Source organism: Thunnus thynnus, chromosome 6, assembly GCF_963924715.1.
Source record: "Thunnus thynnus chromosome 6, fThuThy2.1, whole genome shotgun sequence".
Classification (NCBI taxonomy): domain Eukaryota; kingdom Metazoa; phylum Chordata; class Actinopteri; order Scombriformes; family Scombridae; genus Thunnus; species Thunnus thynnus.
This window is the reverse complement of record NC_089522.1, coordinates 26,428,643-26,456,384: the sequence shown is the minus strand read 5'-3', so window position 1 is coordinate 26,456,384 and position 27,742 is coordinate 26,428,643. Positions and strand designations below refer to the sequence as shown.

Sequence of the window (27,742 nt, the reverse complement as noted above, 5' to 3'; positions counted from 1 at the left end):
CCTATATATCTTGACCACGATACCCTTTAAAAAGAAATAAAAGTTTAAAAAACAAAAAAAACTGCTAATGGAAATTAGCTAGTAGCTAAATCTGGTACAATATATTTCTTCTCCTTGTATGACATTAATGTTTTTTGTACATTGTGGTACATGACACATAAATGTAGGCTAATAGACTAAAAAAAATTCAACCAAAACAATAACATAACTGCAACTAACAATTATTTTCATTATTGATTAGTCTGTTGTTTATTTTTTCAATTCATCAGTTAGTTGTTTGGTCCATAAAAATGTCAGAAAATGGTGAAAAATGATGATTGCTGTTTCCAAAATCCAGTTATGCAACATCAAATGTTTTGTAAGATAGATAGAAAGATAGATATACTTAAAGACCAGTGTGTAAGATTTAAGGGGATCTATTTGCAGAAATGCAATATAATATTCACAAGTATGTTCACATTAGTGTACAATCACCTGAAAATAGGAATCATTGTGTTTTTGTTACCTTAGAATGAGCCCTTTATATCCATTATATCAACATGAGGAGCAGGTCCCCTTTCAATGGAGCCTGCCATGTTGCAACGTCATGTTTTTACAATAGCCCAGAACGGACAAACCAAACACTGGCTTAAGAGAGGGCCTCACAGGTTTGTCACGAGTATTGTGGCCACTGTAGGTTCTCCTACATACTTGGACGGGGAGGGTTAGGGTGAGGGGTTGCAAACTGCACCTATACACTCGTCCTTTAACTTTTTACCATGCATTTATATTTTCTACTCTGTGTGGTTCATATCCTTTCTGCCTGCTACCATTCCTCTGTCTCATTCTACTCTCTCAACGAGAGGTGCTCTTGATGTTTTTTTGCATTTACGAGAGTTCGCCACCACTGCCCTCTGCTGGATTAAAATAGCTATTGCAGTTGAGAAAAAGACTGGAAATAGGCTCACCCCTGATTATAAGCTATTTTGAGTGGGTTACAACTATATAACCTACATACTGGTACACACAGATACACAGTAAATTCAACAATATAACATAACTGTTTTTATACTGACAACAACTTTGTCCGTCCACTAAATAACGAAGTTGTTCTCTGACATCTGGTTTATGCACACAGCAGGTATTACGGTAACAGGTCGGCTATTGGTTTTGCGGTACATGCGCGTCATTACGGTAACTAGGCGGAAACATGGCGCTGTCCTGTTCCAGCCTGTGCAGCCGTTTGTCTTTGATCCGACTATGTGGTCTCAGGGCGAACAGAATAACAAATGGCCTTTATTCTCCCTGCGTGTCCCGTCAGTCCAGGTATGTCTAAAACTCTCTGAGGTTCATTCGTCCGCGAGTTGTCACGTTGTTTTGCTCGCATCTCTCTTGAATCCTTGCTAAGCTAAGCTAGCTGTTGATCTAGATAACTGCTTCAACTTATCTTTACGTTTTATTAAAAAATAAAGTAAACTAACACATGATTTAACAGGAGTTGTCCAGTTTATAGGCTACTTAAATTATGGTATTTTGCACTGCCGTTTCGAAACACGCTCAGTATAAATCTGTCTAGTGTTTGTGTCTTTAATAAATATATCCAAACAACAGGGCGCTGACGTTAACGTCTGATTAAGGCGTAATAAGGGGAAAGTCAAGGGAAGCATGAAGAATGATATTTAGTGTCTAATTCTCATTTAATTTTACCACTTACACGTGTGAAAAGTGTTAGACATCGTAGCAAAAGCCTTCACACTGTTTAAACCCATTTTCAGATTTGTGAATCTTGTATTTTGCTTATGATAACAGAAAAAAGGGCGATTTCACTGCTTTTCCCCACCCAGATTACATCAAACCAGGTCCAGATCAAAATCCCACTATACTTAGACATGTTAAATCTGGAGGTCAACTTGCAAGCCAGTGTTCACCTGTTATAAATATGGCTGTGTCTCAAGTTTCCAGCAGATCATTGCGTACTAAGTAGCATTGTGATACATGGCATCCATATATGGTGGCTTTCTCAGCGTCAAATCATGACTAGACAAAAGGTTTCTAAGTGGGCAGTGCATGGCACACTAAAGCACTTTGCAGAAACTGGATAATATATATCGAAAGCACAATCAGGCAGACCAAAAGTGATTACACCATCAGAAGATCAATACATCAAGCTTAGTTCCCTGAGAGATAGAAAAGCAACTTCTTCACAGATACAGAATTTGCTAAATAATGAACGCAAGACTCCAATCAGCAAAAGAAGTTTGCCTTATAGTGGTCTCAGAGGATGAGTAGCAGTTTCTAAACCACTTCTTAGGAGGGGAAACAAGGCCAAACGCTTGGGGTGGACTAAGAAATACCAGCATGTCAAAATCCATGTTTGAGATTTATGGCAGTAACAGAAGGGTGTATGTAAGGAGACGAACAGGAGAGAGAATGAAACCGGAGTGTATCAAACCCACAGTGAAACATGGTGGTGGGGATATTAAAGTCTGAAGGCCTGTTTTGCCTACTCTGAAGATGGACACCTGCACCGAATTGACTCCATCTTGACCAAGGAGAAGTACCACTTCATTCTTCAGAGACATGCTCTGCTTTGCGTTTTTGTGGAGAAGGATTCATACTGCAGCAGGATAATGACCCCAAACACACCTCAAAGCTTTGCAAGAACTACTGAAAGACCAGAGAAGACTAAGGAGTCCTGACTGTCATGGACTTTCCTCCAAAGTCGCCTGACCTCAAGCCCACTGAACATTTAAGGAGGCACCTGAAGACTGAGAAAGCCAATCATTCTGTGATATCTCAGGAAGCTCTTTGGAGCACTGTCAAAAATAATATTACATTTGAAACAAATGCAAGATAGAAGTATCTTTTGTCTTTTATCTTTTGGACCCTACTGTACATTACAACACGAAACTCAACAACAAAGCAACACAAACAACTCACAAACAAACGTAGCATAAAAGTTTCATAAAACAACAAGCACCAGGTCGCTCATGACTACATGACTGATCCCTCTTTAAAAACTGTTTCAGTTTGAGTTTAAAATGTTCACAGTCATGATCTATTTTGAATTGACCACATGTTGAGCTGCCTGTCCAAGTGGATTTACAAAAGGGCACCTTACATTTTCTCAGTAGACACTCCTCACTTACTGACCCAGAAACCTTGAGATGTACCACCAGGTCATGAAATATGGCCCAATGAGCTCTTACAGCCTGATCTTATCTCAGTAGTTTCCAGACCTTTTGTCCCAGACTTGTCAAACCAGCTTTCTTTCATCTGGGCCTCCTCCCACTACATACACAACCCCCAGTTTTTAGATAGGTTTCATGCAATATGACCCATCTCTTGTAGTAAAATATAAGTTATTGAGAATTAACTGGGCTGAATTTCTTAATATCCAACATCAAGCTGTCTATACCATGGTCAGGGGACAGAGGTGTAAAGATGATTTCAAACCTGGATATTTTAAAGATAGAATTCATGTTATGAGGAGTTAAGTTATTCATATTCACCTCTTCTTTTTTACAGTTTGTCCCTGTGTAGACACTACTCATCGTCCAAAGTTAGGCGAGGTATCGGTCGATATGTCGCCTCCAGGCTCCAGTGGGCAAATGTCAAATATGAAGGTTTCCTCAAAAGAAGATTTCCCCGCTTTTATCAGCTCTACCACACTTTTGTTGAAGGTAGGAACACTAATATCTTTGATACTCTATTGCTTTGTACTGTAGATATTTTGTAAAGGTTTCAGCTTGCATTAGATATTTTTATTTCCTTAAAACTGGGCACTGATTATTTTATAACTACAGTTTTTTTATCAGTTCAATTTTAAAGTGAATGTAAATGTATTTCAGGATGTAGAAAGATTGGATTTAATTTTAGAAACACAAGCACAATGCCAACTTTGAAGTTCAGGAGTCCAACTCCTCAAGTTTCAAAGAATGATCATGTTGACGGTACAGATACAGACACAGATACGGTACATATGGAGCACTTAAAGAGTAGAGTTACTTTCTCAGCTACTGTACATCATATTTTCCATTTAATTGAATTGTATTAACTTCATTAAAAGAAAGATATGTTTCCTGTGAATTTGGTGTAAAGGAAATGTATGTCGATGTTCTGTTTTAATACACACAGTGAGGTGCAGACCAGTGTGAGCTTCAATGCAAGTCCATCAGAATTAAAACAAGTCACACAACTCATCTCCAGCACACTATGATTTATTTATTCACCAAACGTCTTCAGCTAACTCGCCTTCATCAGGGTGGTGCCAGAGACCGCTTCCATTTCCCTTATATACATTTCGCTGATTCATCATATGACCAATAAATCACCATATATATAAAAATCACACTTCAAAATTATAATTAACAAAATTGAGATAAATGTAGATTTAACAGAGCATCTAATCTTTTCACAATATCATCCAGAAAATGTACTTTTTCATCTCAAGCTATCAATCAGTAAAAAAGTAAATATTCATCTTCGAATTCAGGTAATCAAATTCTGTATTCAAACCAGTATTTCAAGCCACAGTGTATTAATGCACTGTTGTATTTATTTTCCATTTTTTTAATATTAATGAATAATCCTAGTTCATTTTTACATTGAAGTCAATTCATCCATCTATGAACAGAATTTCCACTTGTTTCCAAAAAACATGTTTTAATTTGAAAACAAATATGACCGAGTAGACTCTACAAAAATGGCACTCTGTGTGATTTTTTTTTAAAATTCTGATGTAAATGCAATGTATAACTCAGATCAAATTTTAGTTAAATGAACCAAATTGAATTAATTTCATCATTTTGTGGCATCACACACTGTACAAAAACTCAAAGAGTGTCCAAACCTTTACATAGGACTCTACAGGACGAGACGGCTGTGGCTCAGGAGGGGGGTCGCTGGTTAAATTCCCCGACTCCCCCTGTTCACCTTTTTAGGAGTTCTTGAGCCTGAACCTTAATCGTTCCTGCTGGCAGGCCGGCATATAGCATGGCAGCTCCTCTGTCATTGGTGCGTGCGTGGGCGTGTGTGTGTGTGCGTGGCACTTTGTCCTACGGATGTAAGTGCATCTTCAAAATTTTAACTTCATTAACATTATTTTTAACATTGAGTCACTCTAGGATTCAAGCTACTTTTCCAAGACGCCAAAGATGTGAAGAGGATAAAAATAAAAATGGCCAGTGAAAGACTGCGGGTCCAGGATTTACCCTACAGGGACATGGAGAAACTCAGACAGGTGAGTCTCCTCACACACACACAGGACGGGTATTTGACACACATATGAGCTTGTTTCAAAAGTTACTTGTCTTTTTATAGCTGAGTGAAATATAACATGCCTCTGCTGCTTGGCGTAACATATTTATTATTAATGGTTCTCACAAACTATATACTCACTCTTAGTGTAACTGTAAGAAACCATATCCTATTATACCATCATATAAGTCAAATTTTATCACATTCATATCCAGATATTGAGGCAAAAAATTACATTTTATGTTTTTAAGACACACTGAGATGATAACAAAGTTTCCAAAACACTCTGAGCAGTTTATCATCAAAACATTATTCTCTCAATCATTCTGAAACACAAATAAAATGATCTGGTAGCATCTGCTGTGTACACCAGGTCAGGTTATAGAAGGCCTCTAACAGTTTTTCAAGTTGAATTTCATACTGGAAAGACTGTGACTGTGAAGACACCCGTTGACGCCTTATATTAGCTTCGGCTGAACTTAAAGTCCATTGTTGCACAAAACAACAACACATTGAACTTGTGCTGATGAGGGATTGCTTCATATATAAAGAGGATTAATGATTACAGTGACCAATAACTCTTTCAATTTACTGCTTTTAGATTTTGTGAGGGTTGTATTAAGAAAGACTGAACCTGAAAACCTGAACCTGTACTTGTTCATTTATGATTAATTTTTCAATCACTAAAGTGTCGACTTCCTACACCAAAGTCCATGCCTAATAAGAGTCCAACATTTAACAAAAGATTTGAGGATGTTAATATATAACAGACATAAAGGAAGGTTTTTATTTCAGGGTAAAACAAGACAGCAGGTTCTACATTTTTCACAGCAGTGACACCTTGAACATATCAATCACATCCACAGTAAAGCAAAAGAGAAAGAGGAAACTTTGACTTGGAAAAAAAGAAATATCCTCTTAGCAACAGACCGTACGGTAAATTAGGCTTAATTTGTCCGATAAATTTGCACTTCCAATTCTATTTTTGTAAGATAAAGGTGACCAATCGGATTGACTGAGGTCTTATCTGTTAATGACAATCATACTAAAGTATAATAATTAATTTCATAATGTCTTGATGTTTAAAACTACATGTAACATCTTTTAAATGCAGGAATGAACAGTGCATCTCCAGATCGGGACATAATCCTCAACACTTCTGCAGAATTGTTCATTACTGATTAAAGATCACATACATAACAGATTAAATCTAATTAATTAGTGCCTTTGTGGGAGTTATTTTTAATCTAATACCTTGCCGTTGTTTCATTTCTGGTCTGTTAAGTTTGTTATTTGATATCAGCTTTACTTTAACATTTACTTCACAGTTTCGCAGAGACGTGATTAAGGCCATTCCTCTGGTGATGATCTCTATCCCTCCCTTCGCCAACTACCTGGTCTTTGTCTTGATGTGAGTTACTTTAAAATAACCATCTTTGATTCATATCCAGCAAAGCGTTCTGAAACGATTGATAGCCTCACTGATACATATTTTTCCCCATCACTCCATGTGTCTCTCCTCTCTCTCTGTTACCATCTTTCCCTGTTCACCGCCAGGTACTTTTTCCCCCGCCAGCTCCTGATCCGTCATTTCTGGACTCCCAGGCAGCAGGTGGAGTTTCGGGGTGTGTATCATTCCTTCAGGGCGAAGCAGCACAGGCCGGTGCTCAAAGGGCTCGAGTATACGAGCGGCCGGGTCGAAGACGGTCAGCTGCAGGGTCGCCTTAAGGACTTGTGTGCTAAGGTAAGAATAGTGTATTATGAGGAGGTAAATACTCAGCGGTGTTATTTTTAGTTTTCTCCTTTTACACTGTTTGCCATCTGTTCTAGTCCTCTCAGCTATAAATCTCACTCCTCAATCATAAATCATCAACGATGCATTTTGCATGAGGTATCCACACCTCATGCACGATCTATTATTAGAGTATTTATTTACGAACAGGATCAGATATACAATGTTTGACATGAACAGATGCATGTGTAGTATTTGTTTTGTTTGGGTTGTGTTTGTTTAAATTTGTATATTATGTTTGTGTTCGAGGGGGCTGTGGTTGTTTTATTTCTATTGTTCTATTGTTATCTTGTGTGTAGGCTTTTCATATTTGGATGATGTAAATGTGTTGTGTTGTTAGATGCTGGTGAGTCTAAATGCTGGGACATTTGGTTTGTTGTTGATTAATGTGTCTGAATAATTTCCTCCATGAGGGATGGATGTAAACGGCCAGACACAAAAATAAAACTCATTCATTTGTTCATATAAACAGGACGGCAACTGATGATTGTTTTCATTGTTGATTAATCTGATTATTTTCCAGATTTGATTGATTGATCTCTGTATAAAATGTTTAAAAATGGTGATCAAATTGCATAATTTCCATGATCTCTCAGAGCCCGCCGTGATGTCTTTAAGAGTCCAGAACCTAGAGATTTTTAATTTACTGTCAGATATGACAAAGAAAAGCAGCAATTCCTCACATCTGAGAAGCTGAAACCAGAGAATATTTGTCTTTTTTGCCTGAAAAATCACAGAAACAATTATTCGATTATCAAAATAGTTGCCAATTAATTTTCTGTTGATCGACCAATCAATTAATTGACTAAACGTTGCAGCTCTACATATAAATAACCCAAATTTATGAATTACCTGACAGACACCAGGGGCTGTATTCAAAGTATCCTATCTTACAGCAATGAGTCCTAAATGATGTTTTATGGATCACATCTTGTTTCCTGAATAAAATCACTATCCGTCTGTAACAGCGAATGTGAGATAAAATATTAACCAATATATATAGAGATAAAATAATAATAAAAAATATTATATTGACTTGTCAAGTTTATTGACCAAACAAATCATCATGCTGTGATATTTATTTATTGCAGTTGCTGAGACTTTTAGGGCTGCGACTAATGATAACTTCATTAATGATTAATCCGCTGATTATTCTCAATGAAACAATTAATCATTTGGTCCAATAAATTTCAAAAATAGTAAAAGATGGCTGTTATAATTTACTAAAGTCAAAGCTGATGTCTTCAGACTTCCTGTTTTGTCCGACCCACAGTCTAAAACTCAAAGATATCAGTTTATTATCATGCTTGACAAAGACAAAAAAACATCAAATCAACACATTCAGAAGCTGAAACCAGCAAATTTCATGTATTTTTTCTTAAATAATGACTATAATGTTTAATCCACTATCAAAATAGTTCCCAATTCATTTACTGTTGATCAACTAATCAACCAATCTTTGTGGCTCTAGATTATTTAATGTACACTGTGTGGGCTCTTCAGAGTGCATGTTGGTTTGAATGACTCTCACAGCGTTGTTGGCCTCAGGTCTTCTGCCTCTTCCACTATGTTGAATCTTCAGTGTAAAGTGACTTAAGCAAAGATATACCACACGTCTATACAGTCGTGGCTGTATAGAACTGTATTTGCACAGCTGGATCTTGTGTGAAACCAGTATTTATCTGTGATCAGTAGTCTAGTATAAGTGGTCAAACCTGTATCCAGTGTTGCAATAAGCTGCTTTCTGTGTATATTCAGGTGCAAAGTGGAGGAAACCCTCAAGTGTCTGAAATCCTTGCTGTTCGACACGTGTTTGCTGGACCCCCTCTGGGTGTAAAGAGGATGAGAGTGAATCACATGGTCAGTAAAAGTCTTCCACTCGTCACTAACAAACAAACGCTGCTCATTCACCTGATATGAAATGCAGAAAAAGCTCGGTGAACTTGGCTCTTCATTCTTTCTTTTCTTCCACCAGAGACACATCAGCCCCCTGCTCTTCCTGACGCCTCGCCTCCCGGGTTTCCTGATTCGCCATCGGCTGAACAGCCACGCCCTGGAGCTGCTCTGGCTGGACCGCGCCCTCAGCCGGCTGGGCGCTCACCAGCTGAGTGACTCTGAACTCAAACATGTCAGTTGCTCTGCACGATTTCATATGTTGTGATGATTTATGATGAACCCACATTTCTCTGTGTTTACAAATGCATCATATTTTCCTCTTTCTAGGCTTGTTATCTGAGGGGTCTCAATTCTGATAGTCTTAGCCCTAACCAGTGCCGTGAGTGGTTATCCCAGTGGCTTCAGGTGTCCTCCTCTTTAAAAGGTATTTTCATTTTGATGTACAGTAATTTTGTGACTTCATATCCTGCTCACATGACTGTTTTGTCTAACATTTAAAGAACTTCAACATTTTGAAAAATATCCTTATTTGATTTCTTGCTGAGAGTTAGATGAGAAGATCAATATCACTCTTATGTCTGTTAAATATGAATCCACAGCTAGCAGCCGGTTAGCTTAGCTTAGACTGGAAATAGGGGTAAACAACTCGCCCAGCTCTGCCCAAAGGTAACAAATTCAGTCTACCAGCTATTGTACAGCTCACTAATTAACATGTTATATCTTGTCTGTTTAATTTGTACCAAAAACAAAGTTTAAAAAGTACAATTTGTGGTTTTCCCAGGTGGTAATTGCAGATGTCCAGTCTTTATGCTAAGCTAAGTGGCTGCTAGGTGTTGCTTCATATTCATCTTACACACATGAAGTATTGATCTTCTCCTCTGATTCTCACCATGAAAGTGACAAAACGTATTCGCTAAAGTGTTAAACTATCTTCATGCCTTCTTTTGCAGAATCTGAGGTGTCACTGCTCCTGCACAGCATTGTATTGCTCTCTGCCAACTACCCCAACGGTCCCAACCGCCACTGACAGGAAGCCTGAAGCAATGTGCTTTTGCGATTATGTTCTGTTTCGTGCACTGCGCAGCACAACTTCCTATAAGTTGTCAACATCTTTTTTGCTAAGGAAAAAACATTTTAGAGCTGTTCTTGGCAAGATTTTCAGGTTTAGACTTAAGAACCTAAAACTCAAAGCAGGTCTGCAGTAAAGAAAAAAGATCTCATCCATTGTTAAAAAAAACAAAAAAAACAAAAAAAAATCTCCTTTTGCCAATTAAAGCTCTCGTGTTAGCTGCAAACATCCTCACTAATATGAAGTGACTGATACCACTGACTAAACACTAAGTTAACAGATTTCATTTGCAAATATAATGTGAACAGTGTCTTAATTAGATGGATAGAACTCCGCTTCATACATCAGGTTGATAAAACACTGTTAGAAGATGTTATAACTTAGAAAACTTGCTCGGTGTAGTTCTCATATCTAGCAGCATAAAGCTCCAACCCTCCTGAGGGATTTAAATTGTGATGCACTGGACAATATTTAGTGGTGACGTCGAGGTAATTTCATTATTGCCTGTCGCTGTATCTCAAGCTTGTTACCACTTTAAAAAACAAAAAAAGGCACAGACTGGTCATCTGTTTACTTCTAAGCTAGCACAACATTACACAGCTAATAAAGACAAGCAGGGAAACAAAGAGGATATTCTTTAGTCAGAGTTCAGCGGTAGTTCATGGTCTGTTCATATCTTGCTCGAGGAATGGTGCAATTGTTCCGACACATTCCATTCATGAAAAAAAAAAAAAATACAGATAAAAGAGCTTTTACATGGGTGTGTTAATGTGTTAATTAACATGTTCTCATCAAACACGTACTGTATTTTCTTGTACTTGAAACCTCACTTTGTATTCTGCACTTATTTCTTTTAACATCAACGATGCCGGATCATGCAGAAAGAATTGTAGATAACGTGTGAAGGAGGAATTTTGTGGCAACTGTCTAGAGGGAAGGAAATAGTTTAGTAAAATGCTGAACAGCTGGTCGTCATTGAAAAAAAAAAACAACAAATCAGTAGTGAAAGCACCTTTTTTAAAAGAAAGAAAAAATGTTGATTGATCCTAAATAGATTGAAAAAAAATTATTTAATTGCAAAGACATTCAATCTTGTGTGTGGTGAGAAGCTGAACTTTCTGCAAATGATGATTATTATCCTCATAAACCTGTTTGGGATGCAGCACAGCAGGTACAAGCTGTCTGAAGAGAGTCGTGATGGCACTTTACGTTATTGTTTACTTGATGTTTTCTTGCTTTGGGAGCTTAAAAATGACATGAACTTATCCCAGTTCAGACCATACCGCAGCACGAAATTTCATTCAAGCTTTTTCTTTTTGTTTTCCTGCTGCAGGTCGATGCTACAGAAAGGAACTGCGCATCCCTTGCGCTGTCATTTGTGTTGTAAAGTGTAAAATAGGAAATGTCATAAGCTTCCTGTGCCTTTCGCAAGGAGAGGCACGTAACGTTGGAGATATGAGTTGCAAAATTATATTCTGTTTAAGATTTTTCTTTTTTATATATATAATTTTTTTTTGCTCAACAGGCTTTGAATGTGTTGCTGTGCCATATTATATACACTGTAATGGGACTGTGTCTGAAATAAATACCTAATGGTGAGTTTCTTTTCCCTGATTTTTATGAACAATTCACGCAAATTCAAATGTAATTTAAAGAGTCTTTAATAAAAATAGAGACTTGGGAACCAGCAAGACATTAAAACTCAGCGTCAAAAGAGATCCAGCAAAGTAAAAAGATGTTAGAACTCCTCACAACCAACGAGAAAATATGTGATAAAAGTGGACGTTAATCTCTACTAAGTCTAACATTGTATTCCTACACACATACAGTATTAAAGTAGAAACATACTGCTCACCTATGAAAATATATCCAAAAATCAATGAGGGAAAAATATATTGTTCTGTGCATTATAGTTGAAGTATAAGAATATTTAACGTTTCCGAATTAAGCTCCCAAACTTGACCTGAACAAACAACTCCTACTCAGGTGTGAAGCTGAATCACATGACTTCGTAGCCGCTGCGGATGCCTCTCATCAGCAGGCAGGAGAACACGATGCCCATAATCTGGAAGAAAAGCAGTGGATATAAGCATTATTGTTTCTGAGATATGTGTCTTTGTTTATCTTTTCTTAACCTGCCTGCTATAAAATTTAGATTTTTCTTTACATGCAAAAAAAAGTTTTTAAAAAAAGTGCTTTTCGTGGCAGAAAAACAATGAAACTACTAGACATCAGAACAAGTCTCGGTGTTTAGAGGGTTACTGGAGTAAGGAAGTCGTAAGTCTGAGTCATTCTTTGCCAATTCAACATGTCTTTTGTTTATTGATGATACATACCTGCAGGAAAGCAATTACGAGAGCTGCAACTATCACCCACTGGATGTGTTTCTTCAGTAAAGCCTCAACAGCATCTTGACAACCCTGGAACAGAGAGAGAAAAGTTTTAATCTGCACGTTTCACTGGTTGACTTCTTTAAGAGACACGATGTTTCAGGGTTAAACATTGACTTTTTAACCCTCGTGTTTTGTTGAAGTTGACTTTACTTCCTCATCGTTCGAGGAACCACACAACTCAGTGCCGTTTTTGTAATAATAAATGTTGAGTTTTAGTTTTATGTTATATATGGGCTCCGCATGAACACATTTAGAGCTGCAACCATAAGTTGACTTAAAGAAACTTAATTGTCAACCGTTTCGTTAATCAATTAATCATTTTGAGTCATTTTTTTAAGAAAAATGTCCAAATTCTCTTGTTCCAGTTGCTCAAGAGAGAATATTTTCTGGTTTCTTTAGTCTTCTATTCATCTAACATCATGACATTTGAGGACGTCACCCTGGGGTTTGGGAAAGTCAGAAAGGCCTAATTCACATGCACCTGTGTGGTGATCCTGTCACACATATACTGTATGTGTGTGTATATATACACGTATTTGGCACAGAAACATTTAAGGGATCCTCATGTTTATTTTATGTGTTTATGTAAAAGATATGTACTCTCATATATCAGCTAGGTTCCTCTTCAGTCATTTGTTTGACTTATTTATTATGTTTTGGGACATTTTATTCCTTTATTTGACAGCAGACAGTAAACGATGTAATCCAGCGCTCCAATAATCAGCCTCACTGCTCACACTCCCACGGCTGCATCAGAGCTGCGTTAAATTACTGCTGATGCAAACTTTCATTGTGAAAACGCCACTGAAGACACAATGTATTTGTCACATATACAGTCTACGATTTGTCACTGTGGTTTGTGCTACACAACAATCGTTCCGCAAAAGTGCATCTACAAAACAGAAGATCACAAGGTTGACGGAAGGATCAATTTAAAGGTGCAGTGTGAAGGATTTAACGGCATCTAGCAGTGAGGTTGCAGATTGCAACCAACTGAATACCCTTCACCCTCCCCTTCCAAGCGTGTAGGAGAAGTACGGTGGCCGCGAAATGCAAAAGGCCCTCTCTAGAGCCAGTGTTTGGTTTGTCCATTCTGGGCTACTGTTGAAAGATGGCGGTGCAACATGGCGGGCTATGTGGAAGAAGACCTGCTCCCTATGTAGATATAAAGAGCTCATTCTAAGGTAACAAAAACACTACAATTCTTATTTTCATGGGATTATACACTAATTAAAACATACTTATGAATATTATATTCCATTTCTGCCAAGTTGTCGCAACCTGTTGTGTGGAAAACTACTCGTCATGTCCAGCATGAATCGAGGTTTCTCATGGCATGATGAAAAGAGGCTGATTACTGACTCACTTCCACTACATAAACCACATGACTTTGTGTTATCAGATACACCAGTTGCTCTTCTGTTGTATTTCTGACTAAGTAGCTGCTGAGGAAGTGTTAGACCGCACTCGCTGTTACCACCAGTAATCACAAGTGTCACCAAATCAACCAGGACCATGAATATAGTAAATCTCATGTTCATTTGACTTTGCAACAAACTGCAGGTTTACCTTCTGGTGCACTTTGGCAGGATCTGTCATGGTCCCGATTCCACAGCCGGCGGTGACATTCACACAGCACGAGTCAGGCACTGAGTTCCCATTAGGTCTGTAGTTTTTCCAGTCGGCGGAGCTGTTCACGCCACAGCATTTCAACTGGAAAAAGAACATGAGTCAAAACATTTCATAAGGAAGTGCCAGCTGTAAGGCTTGGCAGTAATCACATGATCAACATATAGTAAGAGGACAGAACGTGTCAAGAAGGTGCGAAGTGAAACAATGTAATGTCATGCAGCAGCGACCAACAGGATGCAGCACTGTTATGTGAAGGTGTAGTCAGACTAAGTAAACAGTGTGTCTACACTGAACTCACATCCTCCTGCAGATTATCCACAGCCTTTTTGAAATCATCTGTGCTGTTGTTGTAGTTGGTGATCATTTCGGTGAGACTATCCTGGACGACATTTGAGATCTATATGGGATGGGAAACACAACATGGAAGTTAAGACACTCGTTCTGCAGGGTGTTACTTAAAAAGGATGGGTTCACAGTTATTCAAGTCAGACCTGAAACAATTAAGTCGGATGCCCAAATGAATATTGATACGTCTTACTTGGTGTAATCCTCCGTACCCGCCATTAGAAGAGCCCTTCATATGTAATTAAAATGTAAGTGATGGGGGACAAAATCCACAGTCCGCCTTCTGTTCAAAAATGTATTTAAAAGTTTATCTGAAGCTAAAATGAAGCTTCAGCCGTCCAAATGAGTCAAATCAAGTAGATATCTAGACGTTACAGTCTTTAGTGCCACATTCCTTATTTTTGTTATGATCCTCCAACTGCAGCTGGACAGGAAAACACTGTCTGTCAAAACACTAAGAGGGATTTTTTTTTTTTACTAAAAAAAGACTGCAACTGTGGAAGATATCCACTTTATTAGACTAACTCAGACTGCTGAAGCCTCATAAGTTTCAGATAAACTTTTAAATACGTTTTTGCTCAAATTAACGCCTGTGGATTTTGTCCGTTGTCTTTTCCATTGTAAGTGCATTATGAAGAGATCTTCTAATGGTCAGTATGAACAGGAGGGATGATTACAGCAAGCAAAACCTGTTTCAGTCTTCATTTGGGCTCCTGACTGTTGTTTTACTCATCCTTTAACACACAAAACAGTGACTCACTTTGTTCCTGAAGATGTATCCGGCAATTGCTGCAGCAATCTCAACAATGATGATAAGAGAGATAAGGATGGCAAACTGGGGGGAAAAAATAAAAAAAAATTAAAGCTTTTTCAGTGAATTACATCAACTTAAACACATTATACAGGTTTTGCACACACATTATTCATTAATCTGGTCCATTAACATTCAACACAGCAAAACAAATGAAATCTTTTTATTGTTTTGTGATTTAACAGAAACCAAACTATATGAATTACCGTGGTGACCATGCAGTAGTTCTCTTTCCAGGCACCACAGCAGCCAAAGAAGGCGATGAAGAAAATCACCACACCGATTCCGATGAGGACGATGGGAGCTCCGGAGGCTGACGGATCACGGATCATGAAGGTCTTGTGCAAATTAATCTGAACCAGGATTCCCACGACGATCAACGCTAGGCCGCATAACTGCAGGAAAAAAAAAGGGAGATCAGCTCAGGGATGTATTCATGTACTACAAGCTTGTTTCTTTTATCTGAGCCTTTTAGTGGAAACTTTAATTGTTTTATTTGATTATCTGGTAGCAAAGAAAGGCTGTAATAATTAGAATTATATAAGCAACTGAATACGTACTTGTGAAATTGAGAAAACCACAACTAAATACTTTGACACCATTAATCTGAATGTGTGCCTTTTGAATTCCCCTCTTTGACAATTTCAGGTAATTTTTTAAGTTTTGTTGTTTCAGAAACTTTTTTCCAGGGTTCAGAAATGTTGTTTTTAAGAGTTTTAAGCCGCTCATCTGGATTTCTGTTTCTCAGATAATTTAGCTGACAGGACGTAACCTGATAGTGCGCAGGTCTGACTGCATTCAGGGTTGAGAGTTTAAGTACAGTGCAGTCCGGACGGTGAATTCTTCCTGAATTTTGGTGTCTGAATGTAATCAATCTAGGGCTAAAACTAATGATTATTTTACTTAATTAATCGTTTTGTTTATAAAATGTTAGTAAAGACTTATTTGATTTTTGGTGAAAAAGCCAAAGTTGACGTCTTCAAATGTTTTTGTTCAACCAACAGTCAAAAAACCCAAAGATATGCAGTTTACTGTCATGTATGAGGAAGAAAAGCATCAAATTATCATCATTTGATCAGCAGGAACCAGCAAATATTTAGCATTTTTGCTTAAAAAAAAAAAAAAAAAAGCTTAAGAAAAATTATAATTCGATTATTAAAATAGCCAATTCATTTTCTGTCAAAGAATTAATCAACTAATCCTTGCAGGTCTAAACCAATCCAGTTTGAGCATCTTGATTTGGACTTGACGTGAATTTTTAGATCCAAAATTGACCCAATATTCAAGTATTAATTATGAAGAAATTACTAAAAATTCACTTGATAATAACTGTCAAACCTGTCTTTGCTTACACATTAACGCCTCATTGCAGGCTAAATGAATAAGCACTAATGTTTAACAGATGGAAGGAAGTTGTGACAGTCTTTGGTTCCTGTATGCAGATGTAAAATGATACGAGATAAACAGAGATATTCATGTGTCACTGTTCAGGGTGGAGTGATCCTTTACAAACACTATGTGGGTGAAGTGTTTGACCATCATCAGCTGGGATCAAGCAGCTCTAAAGGCAAACATTACAGAGAAATACACGTCCTTCACTCTGACGGTACTTTATCGAAGGAGAGGCAGTCCAGTCAGGGTAGACGCAGGTGTGATGGGGTTCAGGCTGAAGTCAGGAGGGGAATTTAAATTCACTAAAACTGCAAATGTTCATCAGTCGACAGAAAATTGATCAGCAACTCTCAAATGCAAAGATCTTCTCTATTTATATAATAGCACACTGATTATTTTGGGGGATTTTGACTGTAGGGCAAAACAAGGCATGTCAAGTCACTATTCTGGGCAGCAGGAAATTATAACTTTAACTGATTAATCGAGAAAATAATCGGCAGATGAATCAGTAATGACGATAATCGTTAGTTGCAGCCGTAGAGATAGAAATAAGATAATTGTGAGCAGGAAAAAAGTAGTTTTTAACACACTAATCACCAGTATTATCATATGCCAATATAGAACTATGTGATTATGTGCATAGTGTAAAAAAAAACCCCATTCAATGTGTAGTTCAACTTTTAATAATTTTTCAATTACTTAAATAACTTTTAAGTACTTAAAATCAACACACTCAGTTGTAAAGATTGTCTGCTCTTTTTGTCTTTTGTGATAATAAACTAAATATCTTAAGGTTTTGAGTGTTGGTTAGACAAAACAAGCAATTAGTTGGCATCACTTTGGGCTTTTGAATATTGTGATTTCAAATTTTACAAGCCACAGTTAATCAATAAATTGCAAAAAATTTCAGATAATACAAGTGTACTTTTTTCCCCCCTTGTAGGAACCAAATAGTTTAAAAAAGGTTTCTGAACTGTCGGACAAACAGTAAGTCAGTCATTAGTGTCAGCACTTTAGGTTCATCTCAAAAAGCAGAAGTATAAAAAAAGTGTTGAAAAAAATAAGCGGCTTATTGCTCCCATATTTTATGCAGATAAGCTGCAGCAAACTAACACGTACGCATTGGTGCCAGTAACTCAGTTCTTTCAGTGTTATCGTAAATTTGTACCTTCTCATAAATACTGACAGGCTACGTCTTAAAATATCCATTTATCTGATGATGTATCGATGAGGATGTGAGGAAACGGAAGACATCATCGGTCAAGTCAAAGATAAAAATAGAATATAGGGCAGAAAAAAACTGACCACAAAGCAAAAGGTTATATAAAAACTAATAATGGAAAATCCAGTGACTCTGACTGAGGTTTGACTCAGAGTCAGAGTCATTGTTGGTGACTATAATGTTACAATGATTTAAAAAAAAAAAAAAAAAAAGCTGCAACTAATGATTCTTTTCATTATTGTGACATTATTAATCTAATCTGCCTTTTATTCAATTGATCTTTAAGTTTATAAAATGTCAGATAAGTCTGAATAAACCAATTACACCAATTCAAACAAACTGTTGTCCAACCTACAGTCCAAAATATGAATGTAAAAATATTAATTTTATCATCATAAAATTAAGAAAACCTGCAAATATTCACATTTGAGAAACTGAAACCAGCAAATTCTGTTGCATCATCGCTGTAAAATACTTAAATGGTTAATTGAGTGTTTAAAAGTTGTAAAAAGTTATCTTTTCATCGACTAATCGCTTTATTGTTTCAGCTCTAATGATCAGGGGAAAAAACAAACAAAAAGATGTTGTTATAATCTTATAATGCTTATGCATAACTTGAGAGTCAAGCTGACATTTATTGACCCTTTATTACTCTTAATATACTTGGCATCAGGCAAAAACAAACATCCAACATAAATTCAGCTTATGGTTATCAGAAAAGGTTTAGTGAGAACTCTCCGTTTTAAAATCGAGGTCAATCGTCTACAGCGGGTCTTTCTTATCTATTAAAAAGCAGCATAGTCGAGTCGCTATAAACAAATGAACAAATGCTCCAGGAACAACATTTCCCAGCCAAACTGGTCTTTCTACTCTTCAATGCTTTCAATTTCCTTTTAAGCAAGTCAAGTAAAAATTCACAGAAATGTTTGTGCCAGTATAAAAACCGACTACTTCAGTCACACGGGACATCTGTCGGTAGCTTTTATCTCATGCGACCCAGCTTGTTATGTTATCCATGTTAAGCCGTAGCTGCAGCTGACGACCTCTCCTTGCTGGCACCACCAATGTAAATATTTGAGCTGGAGTCAAATAAGTGGCTAATGGTTGACATAGGAAAACATAAAGGAGTGAACAGAACAAGCAAACAGAGCAAAGAGGAGTGCATTAATGCCAGAATACAATAAAAGTAGAATAAAGTAATAAAGTCTTTATTCTGGCCGCTGTTAATGGATTAATCACTTGGCATCATTTTTTAAGAAAAAATGTCCAAATTCTCTGATTCCAGCTTCTCAAATATGAATATCTTTGAGTTGTGGATTGCTGATTGGGACAAAACAAGACATTCAAGGACGACTTCTTGGGTTTTGGGAACAGTGATCGAGATTTTTGACCATTTTCTGACATTTTATGGACCAAAAAACGAATTAATCAAGAAAATAAACGACGGATTTATCCATAATGAAAATCATCATCAGTTGCAGCCCTACAGTTAATCATTCAAATCCATTTTTAAGCAAAAATAACTCAAATTCACTCATTCCAGCTTCCCTAATGTAAATGTTTTCTGGATTTATTAGTTTTTTGTTATATGATAATGGACTGAATATCTTTGGATGTTGGTCTGGCAAAAAAAAAAAACATTTGAAGACTTGATTCGAGCCACGTTGGACTCTTTTTTCTAACTCATCTAACTGAAAATAAAGAAAATAAATGTTGGTTGCAGCCGGCCCTAAAAAATGCGGATAAAATCAGCTTTGTCATTCAGTGCTTCCTCTTCCCCTGTGTGAGATTGTTATCTGAGTGTTACTCAGTAAAAACAAAGTTCGCTGTAAAGTTTTAAGTGGCAGTGTGTCAGTGAAGGGGAGGAAAAAAAAAAGAAAAAAAAGAAGGAAAACACTGGACGAGTCACATGATGCTGTTACACTTAAATCTGGTCATAAGATTCAAATTCCATCATCATCGACTCTCCCTCCAAAACTCCCAAACACACAGCGAGACAGAACTGCAAACACGTAACATCCAGGAAACAGGTTGGCCAGGATATGTGAGATAAATGCTTCGTCCTTGTGTTCGTGTTCTGCTATGCTTTGGTTCATTTGATATTAACCAAACATGTGAGTCAAGCAGAAAGTGTCCAGGAAGAATAAATCAAGAGGGGATGTCATAAGTTGTGTGAGTATGTGTTTGCTCATCAGCTGATTTTTTTTTTTCCCCCACATATGATGACCTTAAAGTAAGGTAACAAGACCAGAATTCATGCTCAAAGTCAAAGACAGGGTTATAAAATGAGTCCAGAGCTGCAAATATTTCCACCAGCCAAAAAGAGATAAGCTGATTTATCTCGATAACACAAATCACCAGTGGTGGAAGAAGTATTCAGATCCTTTACTTAAGTAAAAGTTCTAATACAGCAATGTAAGAGTACTCCATTATAAGTAATAAAAGTCCTGCACGAAAGATCCCACTTAAATAAAAATACAGTATGTAAGTATTATTAGCAAAATGTTCTTAATGGTAAAGTATTGCAGTAAAAGTAGTGGTTTGGTTCCTCTGACTGATATATTATTATATATGACATCATTAGATTATTAACACTGACGCATCAGTGTTAGAGCAGCATGTTACTGTTGTAGCTGCTGGAGGTGGAGCTAGTTTCAACTACTTTATATACAGTTTGCTAGTTTAGTCCAGTGGTTCCCAACCTAGGGGTCAGGCCCCTCCAAAGGGTCACCAGATAAATCTGAGGGGTCATGAGATGATTAATGGGAGAGAAAAGAAGAAAAAACAGAGTTCTGATACACAAATCTGTTTTTAGTTTTTCTCTAATCTTTGATTTTTAGTGAAATATTGGATCATTTGAACATTTATTGAAATGAAACCATGTGAGAAGTTTAGAGGGAAAAATCACTATTTGGTGGAGCTGTTAACAACTCATAGACATCTGAAACGTGACTCGACTACACACTGCTTTTTGTGAGACGTCAAAAGCCAAAAAGATTGGAAACCACTGGTTTCATCTTTAACAATGTGTTGCATTTTAACAGCTTGTTATATTGTCCATTGTGTCAAATCTTCATCTGAAAAGTAACTGAAGCTGTTAAGAGTAGAAAGTACAATATTTCCCTCTGAAATGTAGTGAAGTGGAAGTAAAGTAAATAAAGTAGCAGATAATGTAAATACTCAAATAAAGTAAAAGTACTTGAGGTAATGTGCTCTTTACTTTCCATCACGGGGAATCACACTGGACACCATAACCTGGTTTTATTTCCTGTTTGCTCTCTGGCAGAATAAAAACTTCTTTTTTGGGAGGGAAGAGGGGTTTTTTTTTTTAGGCCAGCACAAACCACCTTCACTTCTCAACATGTTTGTGTTTACGTGTTTTTGTTAGTAATCATTTGCTTCTACTCACCCAGAAAATAAAGTTGAAAAAGAAAAGCAGGAACTTGACACATTTCATTCCCCCCTCTACACCCATGGCTGCTGATGAGGATTGATTTCCTGGATCCAAAACAAACAAACAAATAAACATTAAAAATAAAATGAGTTGCATTTCATGAACTTTCTTTTTTAAAGGTTGAACTATGTGACCATTACATCAGCTGTAACATGAGCAGCAACAAGCAGCACACTGGAGGATCTGAGTCACTTTAAAAAGGAAGGTGATTAAGCTTTTAGCATTAACAGATATGTTAGGTCAATGGACTACAAATGTTCCTATTGTTTGGCTGAATTTATTGCTAGTCCACACATATTATACCACGACATATCCATTTAAAAAGTTTAGTACCAGTTTATAATCAGTCTGTGTTGAGCTGTGCCACAAACAAGGGCAGGGCTGCTCTTTCAGATTCATCAGACAAAGTGTTTAAAGCTGTACAGGCTGAAAAACAACACATCATCTAAGCCATAAAGGGATCAAAAGTGTCCTTTTTTTTTTTTTTTTAAGGAAGAAGCCCGTCTAGCCCTGCCCGAGTAACCCGGGGACCGTTAATCACCGCCAGGCAACAATACCAGCTTTGTCAACGGCTAAATTAAGTTACCACATTATCGACCAAAGCGGAGTTGTCTTATTGAATTAGCTCAGAGTTTTAACAGATAAATTAGTCGAAGATAAACACAGATACGCGGATTCAGCAAGATGTTTATCGAAAACTGAAAAACACATCCTCTTCTCTTCTTTTAAAAATTTCTTTTAACAACTTTTTTTTAGGTGAAGATATACGTCTTTAAACGCCACATTCCAACCACGGTTAACGGAAAACGGTTGATGAAAAGAGTACTTTCGACAGTTTTTTGAGGCCTACCTTAGTGGAGAAGTTTGTGTAACCCTGCGATGAGAGACGAAGACGACGAAATGTTGAAATTTTACACTAACGCTAGTTTATAGTCCCTCCCTCTGCTCCCCTGCTCTTCGGCTCCCCACCACCCCTTCTCCTTTTATTAGCATGGTGCCTTCACGGTCTGCTCGTTAAACACACAGCCTCAATTGCTGGGTGTAGTCGCTGTTAGTTAACACAAGACAAATCCGGGTGTTGTTTGTTGTCCAGTTTTGTTGTTGTTGTTGTTGTTGTTGTTGTTGTTGTTGTTGTTTTAGATTAGCCACCTAAATCACCTAAACAACATGTAAGTAACAATTAAAGGATGGGTTCACAATTTTTTGAATATGTCTTAAAAAAAATAGCCAGGTGCCCAAATGAACATTGAATAGGTTTTTTCTTGCTATAATCAGACACGTACACACAAGACTAGGTTTTCGCCATACACTCCAAAAAAAATAATGGACGTAGCCACCGTGACGTCACCCGTTGGTTTGTGGACTCGTGTTTTGAAGACTTTAGTTTGCATTTTGACTGTTGCCATCTTGGATTTTTATAACCAGAAGTGACCATATTTGGACCATGGAGGTGTAACAAGAGCTGGATACTCGAGGAAAGCTTTACAAATATAAAACCTCCATGGACCAAAGGTTCATAATAAAAGTCATAACTAACCTTGTTTGCTTTTTGAGGTGTCCTGTCAGCAGTTTTACAGATGTCTCTTTTACAGTGGTGGTCTATAGTGAAAATGCTTTTTGGGCCGCATGGGGATTTTTTGCTGCAATACGACAAGTGGCCACTGGGAAAAATTGGCTGCAAGGCTCAGCAGCGGCGCTCTATCCAGCTCTATTATACATCCATGATTTGGACTTGAGGGTGGAGCTGACCTTAATGCTAGTTCCTAGCTTGGTTAGCACAGTACATTTACAGCATGGAGGTATTATAGGAGCTGGATACCGGACCGAAAATGGCTGCCATTCAGTCCAATAAGAATTGTTCGGCTGGCGCATAAGCCAAAAAAAGCTTCCACGTTGTGCAGCCCACTGAATATGTGCAGTAGTGTTTCTCCCGCTGGCCCTGTCCGCGAGTTCCCACTTGGCCCATAGACGTAACATTGTGATGACATCATAGATTTTTAAATCGCTTTTCTCGGCTCAAGGAAAGTTTTACAAACAAACCTCCATGGATGAAAAGTTCATAATAGAAAGTCATAACTGACCTTGTTTGCAGTTCGAGGTGTCCTGTCAGCAGTTTTACAGATGTCTCTTTTACAATGGTGGCCTATGGGGAAAATGCTTTTTGGACCATAAGGGTTTTTTTCGCTGCCATACCATTGGGAAAAATTGGCTGCAAGGCTGAGTGGCGGCGCCCCATCCAGTTCTTATAATACATCAATGGCCCTATCCAGCTCTTATTATACATCCATGTTTTGAAGCCTCGAGTTTGCATTTTGACTGCGGCCATTTTGGATTTTTGGAGCCAGAAGTGACCATATTTTGACTTGAGGGTGGAGCTGACCCTAATGTTAGCTGCTAGCTTGGTTAGTATGGTGCATAATACACCTATGATTTACAGTCCATGGTTAACTGCTATGCTAATGCTAATTTTCGCCAGCTAAAAACAGGCTTAAAACTATTAAAACAAAATTTACTTACTTACACTGGCCACCCGACCACACCTTTAAAACTGTGCATGACAGTGACACAATAAGGAGGAGAAGCAGCAGACGAGCTGTGGATGTATTAACTGGTTTATAACAAATGTCAATAATGAATGTAAAGTCAACAAAGCTGCACTATGCTTAATATTTGAATATAATGTGTACCAATGCTATATACAGCTGAAAAAGGAAAAAGAAAGAAATTGTATGATAATGTATATATTGTACTGTTGTTGATGACTAACTAACTAAATAAATAAAAAAATAGTAAAAAAATAAAACCAGGCTGCACTAAACATTATTTCAGACTAAACAGACACTGTCTCATTACAAAAGGGACTGAAGGAAGAAATGTAAAAGTGGAGTCAACAGTTGTACTTCAGACTGAATGCCAATTGACATGTTTTTATAGCATAAATGATTAACACAGCTTAACTTCAAAGCTCATAATAATTAAATATAAAACAGCGCTGGGAGACATGGTGAAATATATCAATGAGATTATCTCCACATATTCTCAGTCAGATTCTCTCTCATCTGTTAAAACAGAATAATTTTCAATGGTGATTCAGATTCAGATGTTGCATTCATGGGAAATGAATCATTGTGTCAAAGGCTGATTTGTAAGAAACCCAATTCTTGAAATATTTCCTGTTCTACAGAATAACACCCTCCGACCGCTGAATAACTGCCTCCTTGAGCAATATTTTCAAAGATTTCAAATGACACTGTGACCACGCAATTTGTGTCAAAATGCAATAACTAATTTATATAAGCTTTCGGAGGGAATCGAGATTAAATTAAATCTAAAATTAATGTGCAAATCAAATTCGACAAAGTAAGCATCGTTACTGAGGGGCAAACTATGAGGAAATGACTAGTGTGTAAGACTGAACAAAGTGAACTTGTTGCTTAAAGTTATGGTCATGTGGGGAAAGTCACAAGTCTTTGTGAATGTTGTGGGAGAATTCATGACTGAAAACTGACATTCTCTATGGTGTCAACGCTTTGTTCCATCTCCAACCAATTATCTATTTAGATTTAAGAGTTAAAAACAAAGTCTCTTTTAATTAAGATGAGTTTTTTGTTTTTCAAGTTCCCTCTAATTCCCGATGATATAATATAAGTGGAGACTTCTGACTCATGTTGCGTGTTTTCACACATAAATGCTGTTAAGGAGCGGACAAAATCATTGACCTCAGTTAGTCTCACTGTGACCTGTATGCTTTTTGTACAACAAGCGTATCAAAAAGCAAACACCTGAGTGGCCTGTATAGCTATGCAGACCATAATGAACTGATAATACCAGCTTGACCTGGTTTAGTGCTTTCATATACAGGAACTGTATTAGTCTTTATGTAAATAAAGCTATAACGTATTCATTTTACTGGTTTATGAACAAGTCGTGGTCGGTTATTTTGACATATTATATTTAGCAGAAGGGTTAATCTTTATTTCTCTTTAATACTCCAGCTTTTATTGTTGTGCTGGTGCAGACAGATTTGAAAGTTTGCACCCTCTGTAAGCTGTAGGCCTACAGTAATAAGAAAAATGGAAATGCAGCGTCATGTGGTTGAGCCAGACAGTACAATAAGAGTAGGAGTAGGTCTGTCAGAAGACTGGTTCATTGTCTCAGTCTGAGGGTTATCAAGCCAACTAAGCCGGAGACATTTTTCCTTGTAAACTTCATTGCATGAATTTGAATTTAAATGTGCATTTGTCAGTGACGCAGCAAGTTTAATCTCTCCAGTTCTGATGTGTGTTATCTGTTTTATTTGGTTATTGCACTCTTTATCTTATTTTCTGTACTTTCGTCTGATTTCACGTAATTGTACTGCTGAAATGTTTTCATCTTGATTATCCTGTGTAAAGCCACCTGTAATTTTGTTTTCAACAGTCCTTTTCAACCTCATTGCATGAATTTGAATTAAATGTGCGGAGGGCCATGCAGCAAAAGATTAGAGGCTTTTTATTCAAAAAGCCTTCAAGTAATGAGAGCCCAAAGTTTTATCTTCCCAGTTCTGATGTGTGTTATCTGTTTTATTTTCCTATCTCATCTTTTATCTTAATCCTGTGGTGTATTTATTGTATTTTGATTTCTATACTTTTATTTGCCAGTTAATTGTACTGCTGACATGTTTTAACTTTGATTATCTCATGCAAAGCATCTTGTAATTTTGTTTTCAAGGTGCTGTATAAATAAACTTATTTATTATTATTAATATTAAAAAGAAGAATGAAGAGTAAAAATATACTCCATTTACTTGATTGTTACATGATCATTGTATCTGATGTAAAATTATTAAATCACTTGCTTATTAAACATTATTACAACAGAAAATATCACAAATGAATCACTTGCAACAAACTAATTGCTCACAAGTGACATTTTTCTTAGTAATCAATGATCACTATCAGGCTATCTGTTTGGACCCATGTTAAAATGTTTAGACTCTCCTATTAAAGACAAGTTTTTTCACAGAGGACACTTTGAGCAGTTATAGCAGGAAAAGGCACAGATGTAGATAATAATACAAACAGTGGCTGCCTCCCATTACATGTCCCAGTAAGACATCACAGTGAGTGTGCATAATACAGATTCACTGAAACTGAGACATGTGAATGGAAAACATATATCTGCTGTGAAAATACTCTATTGGTTTCTGTTACAATAGCTGTCATTGTCCTCAGGTTGATGGCGTTTCTTCTGACTGTCCACAGGAGGGAGCCATGATGTTTAGTCAGCGTTGTGTTTACTTTTACATTGTACATTTATTATCTTGTGGAGAATCTGTCAAATACAGCCACTCCTTAAAATGCAGAAGATAAATTGTTTTGAACCTACATTCTTCTAAAAGGCTTTTGGCAAATCTGCAAAATATCTTCAATTTGATCCAGTCAAAGTCTTGAAAGTTGAAACTAATTGGCAGTAAATCCAAAATGTTGTGCTTTTTCAAACCTAAGACTGCTGCCAATTCAACCAGTCATAACGTTTGATTGCTCCCCTGCTGAATTTCTTTCCTTATTTAAATACATTGACATTCAGCTGACATTTGGTCTTTTAAGGCCCATATTAACAATCTCTTAAAAAAAAGGGCTGACGCTGAATAACTAGGACAAAGTTGGCAGTGGCTACCTTTAATTAGATTATGAAGATGTGATGCTTCTGTATATGTTAAATTTTCTTACCATGACCCTTCAGATTTATTACTGTCCCCAGTGTTTACATCTATCACAGTGTTTTTAGTGGCCAAATCCACTGTTACACCTTCATTTATGATGGTAGTTAATCCTCCAGCAGCTTGTGTATCTCTCCTTGTATTTACTGACTCCACCAATGTCAAACTACAGCCTCTTACTGTCTTGTGGTGGTGATGTATTATATAGTGTTCCTATTATTTTGCCCATCCCATTCACATACATTATTACCTTTCTGACAATGTCAACAAAAACTGAAAATGTATAAGCTTCATAAAAGTTGAATTTATGGCAGAGCTGTTGTATTGGATTGCATTATATTGCACAGGTGTTCCTAATAAAGTGCTGGGTGAGTGTAAAGTAATTAGACCGGAGCTATAATATGAAAATATATATATTTGGCCATGAAAAAAATAAAGAAATACATTATGTGTATATATTATATTTCACAGAAATGTATTGTTTAATATAAATATAAGATTTCATTGCCTACTTGACACAACACTTTTTTTCATGATTTCTTTAGTACAAATTTTTGTTACTTTAAAAAAAAAGAGGCGCAATACAAGAGTGCTGAACAACAACAAAAATTGTGTGTATAAATTTTAAAAAACGAAGGATGAAAACAAAATAATTCAATGCAATGAGAGACAAATAAATATTCAAAATAAGTTAAAATTAAATTTTACTTTATAAAATTAAATGATGATAAGAATAATATATATTTTCTTAAATCTTTAAAAAAAAAAAAAAAAAAAAAAAAAGGAAATACATTGGA

General features: G+C 36.9%; 2 protein-coding genes across 3 annotated transcripts; one reads left to right on the top strand and one right to left on the bottom strand.

The window, feature by feature from the left end:
* The first annotated feature begins 1,159 nt into the window (after positions 1 to 1,159).
* letmd1 (LETM1 domain containing 1) lies at positions 1,160 to 11,594 on the top strand. Of its 2 annotated transcripts, none has more exons than XM_067593057.1 (9): positions 1,160 to 1,305; positions 3,508 to 3,662; positions 5,106 to 5,221; positions 6,567 to 6,649; positions 6,796 to 6,982; positions 8,789 to 8,890; positions 9,006 to 9,158; positions 9,254 to 9,350; positions 9,877 to 11,594. In XM_067593057.1, exons 1-9 carry the CDS (start codon positions 1,190 to 1,192, stop codon positions 9,951 to 9,953), a joined length of 1,086 nt encoding a protein of 361 aa, XP_067449158.1. In that variant the 5' UTR covers positions 1,160 to 1,189; the 3' UTR covers positions 9,954 to 11,594. The 2 variants fall into 2 exon arrangements, with proteins under 2 accessions (XP_067449158.1, XP_067449157.1); XM_067593056.1 differs by having other exon boundaries at positions 5,097 to 5,221.
* Positions 11,595 to 11,638: 44 nt separating this feature from the next.
* Positions 11,639 to 22,240, bottom strand: cd63 (CD63 molecule). The gene is made up of 8 exons (XM_067593058.1): positions 22,095 to 22,240; positions 21,200 to 21,288; positions 15,383 to 15,571; positions 15,126 to 15,200; positions 14,319 to 14,417; positions 13,958 to 14,101; positions 12,332 to 12,415; positions 11,639 to 12,060 (listed from the first exon to the last, which is right to left on the bottom strand). Exons 2-8 carry the CDS (start codon positions 21,263 to 21,265, stop codon positions 11,995 to 11,997), a joined length of 723 nt encoding a protein of 240 aa, XP_067449159.1. The 5' UTR covers positions 21,266 to 21,288; positions 22,095 to 22,240; the 3' UTR covers positions 11,639 to 11,994.
* Positions 22,241 to 27,742: the final 5,502 nt, after the last annotated feature.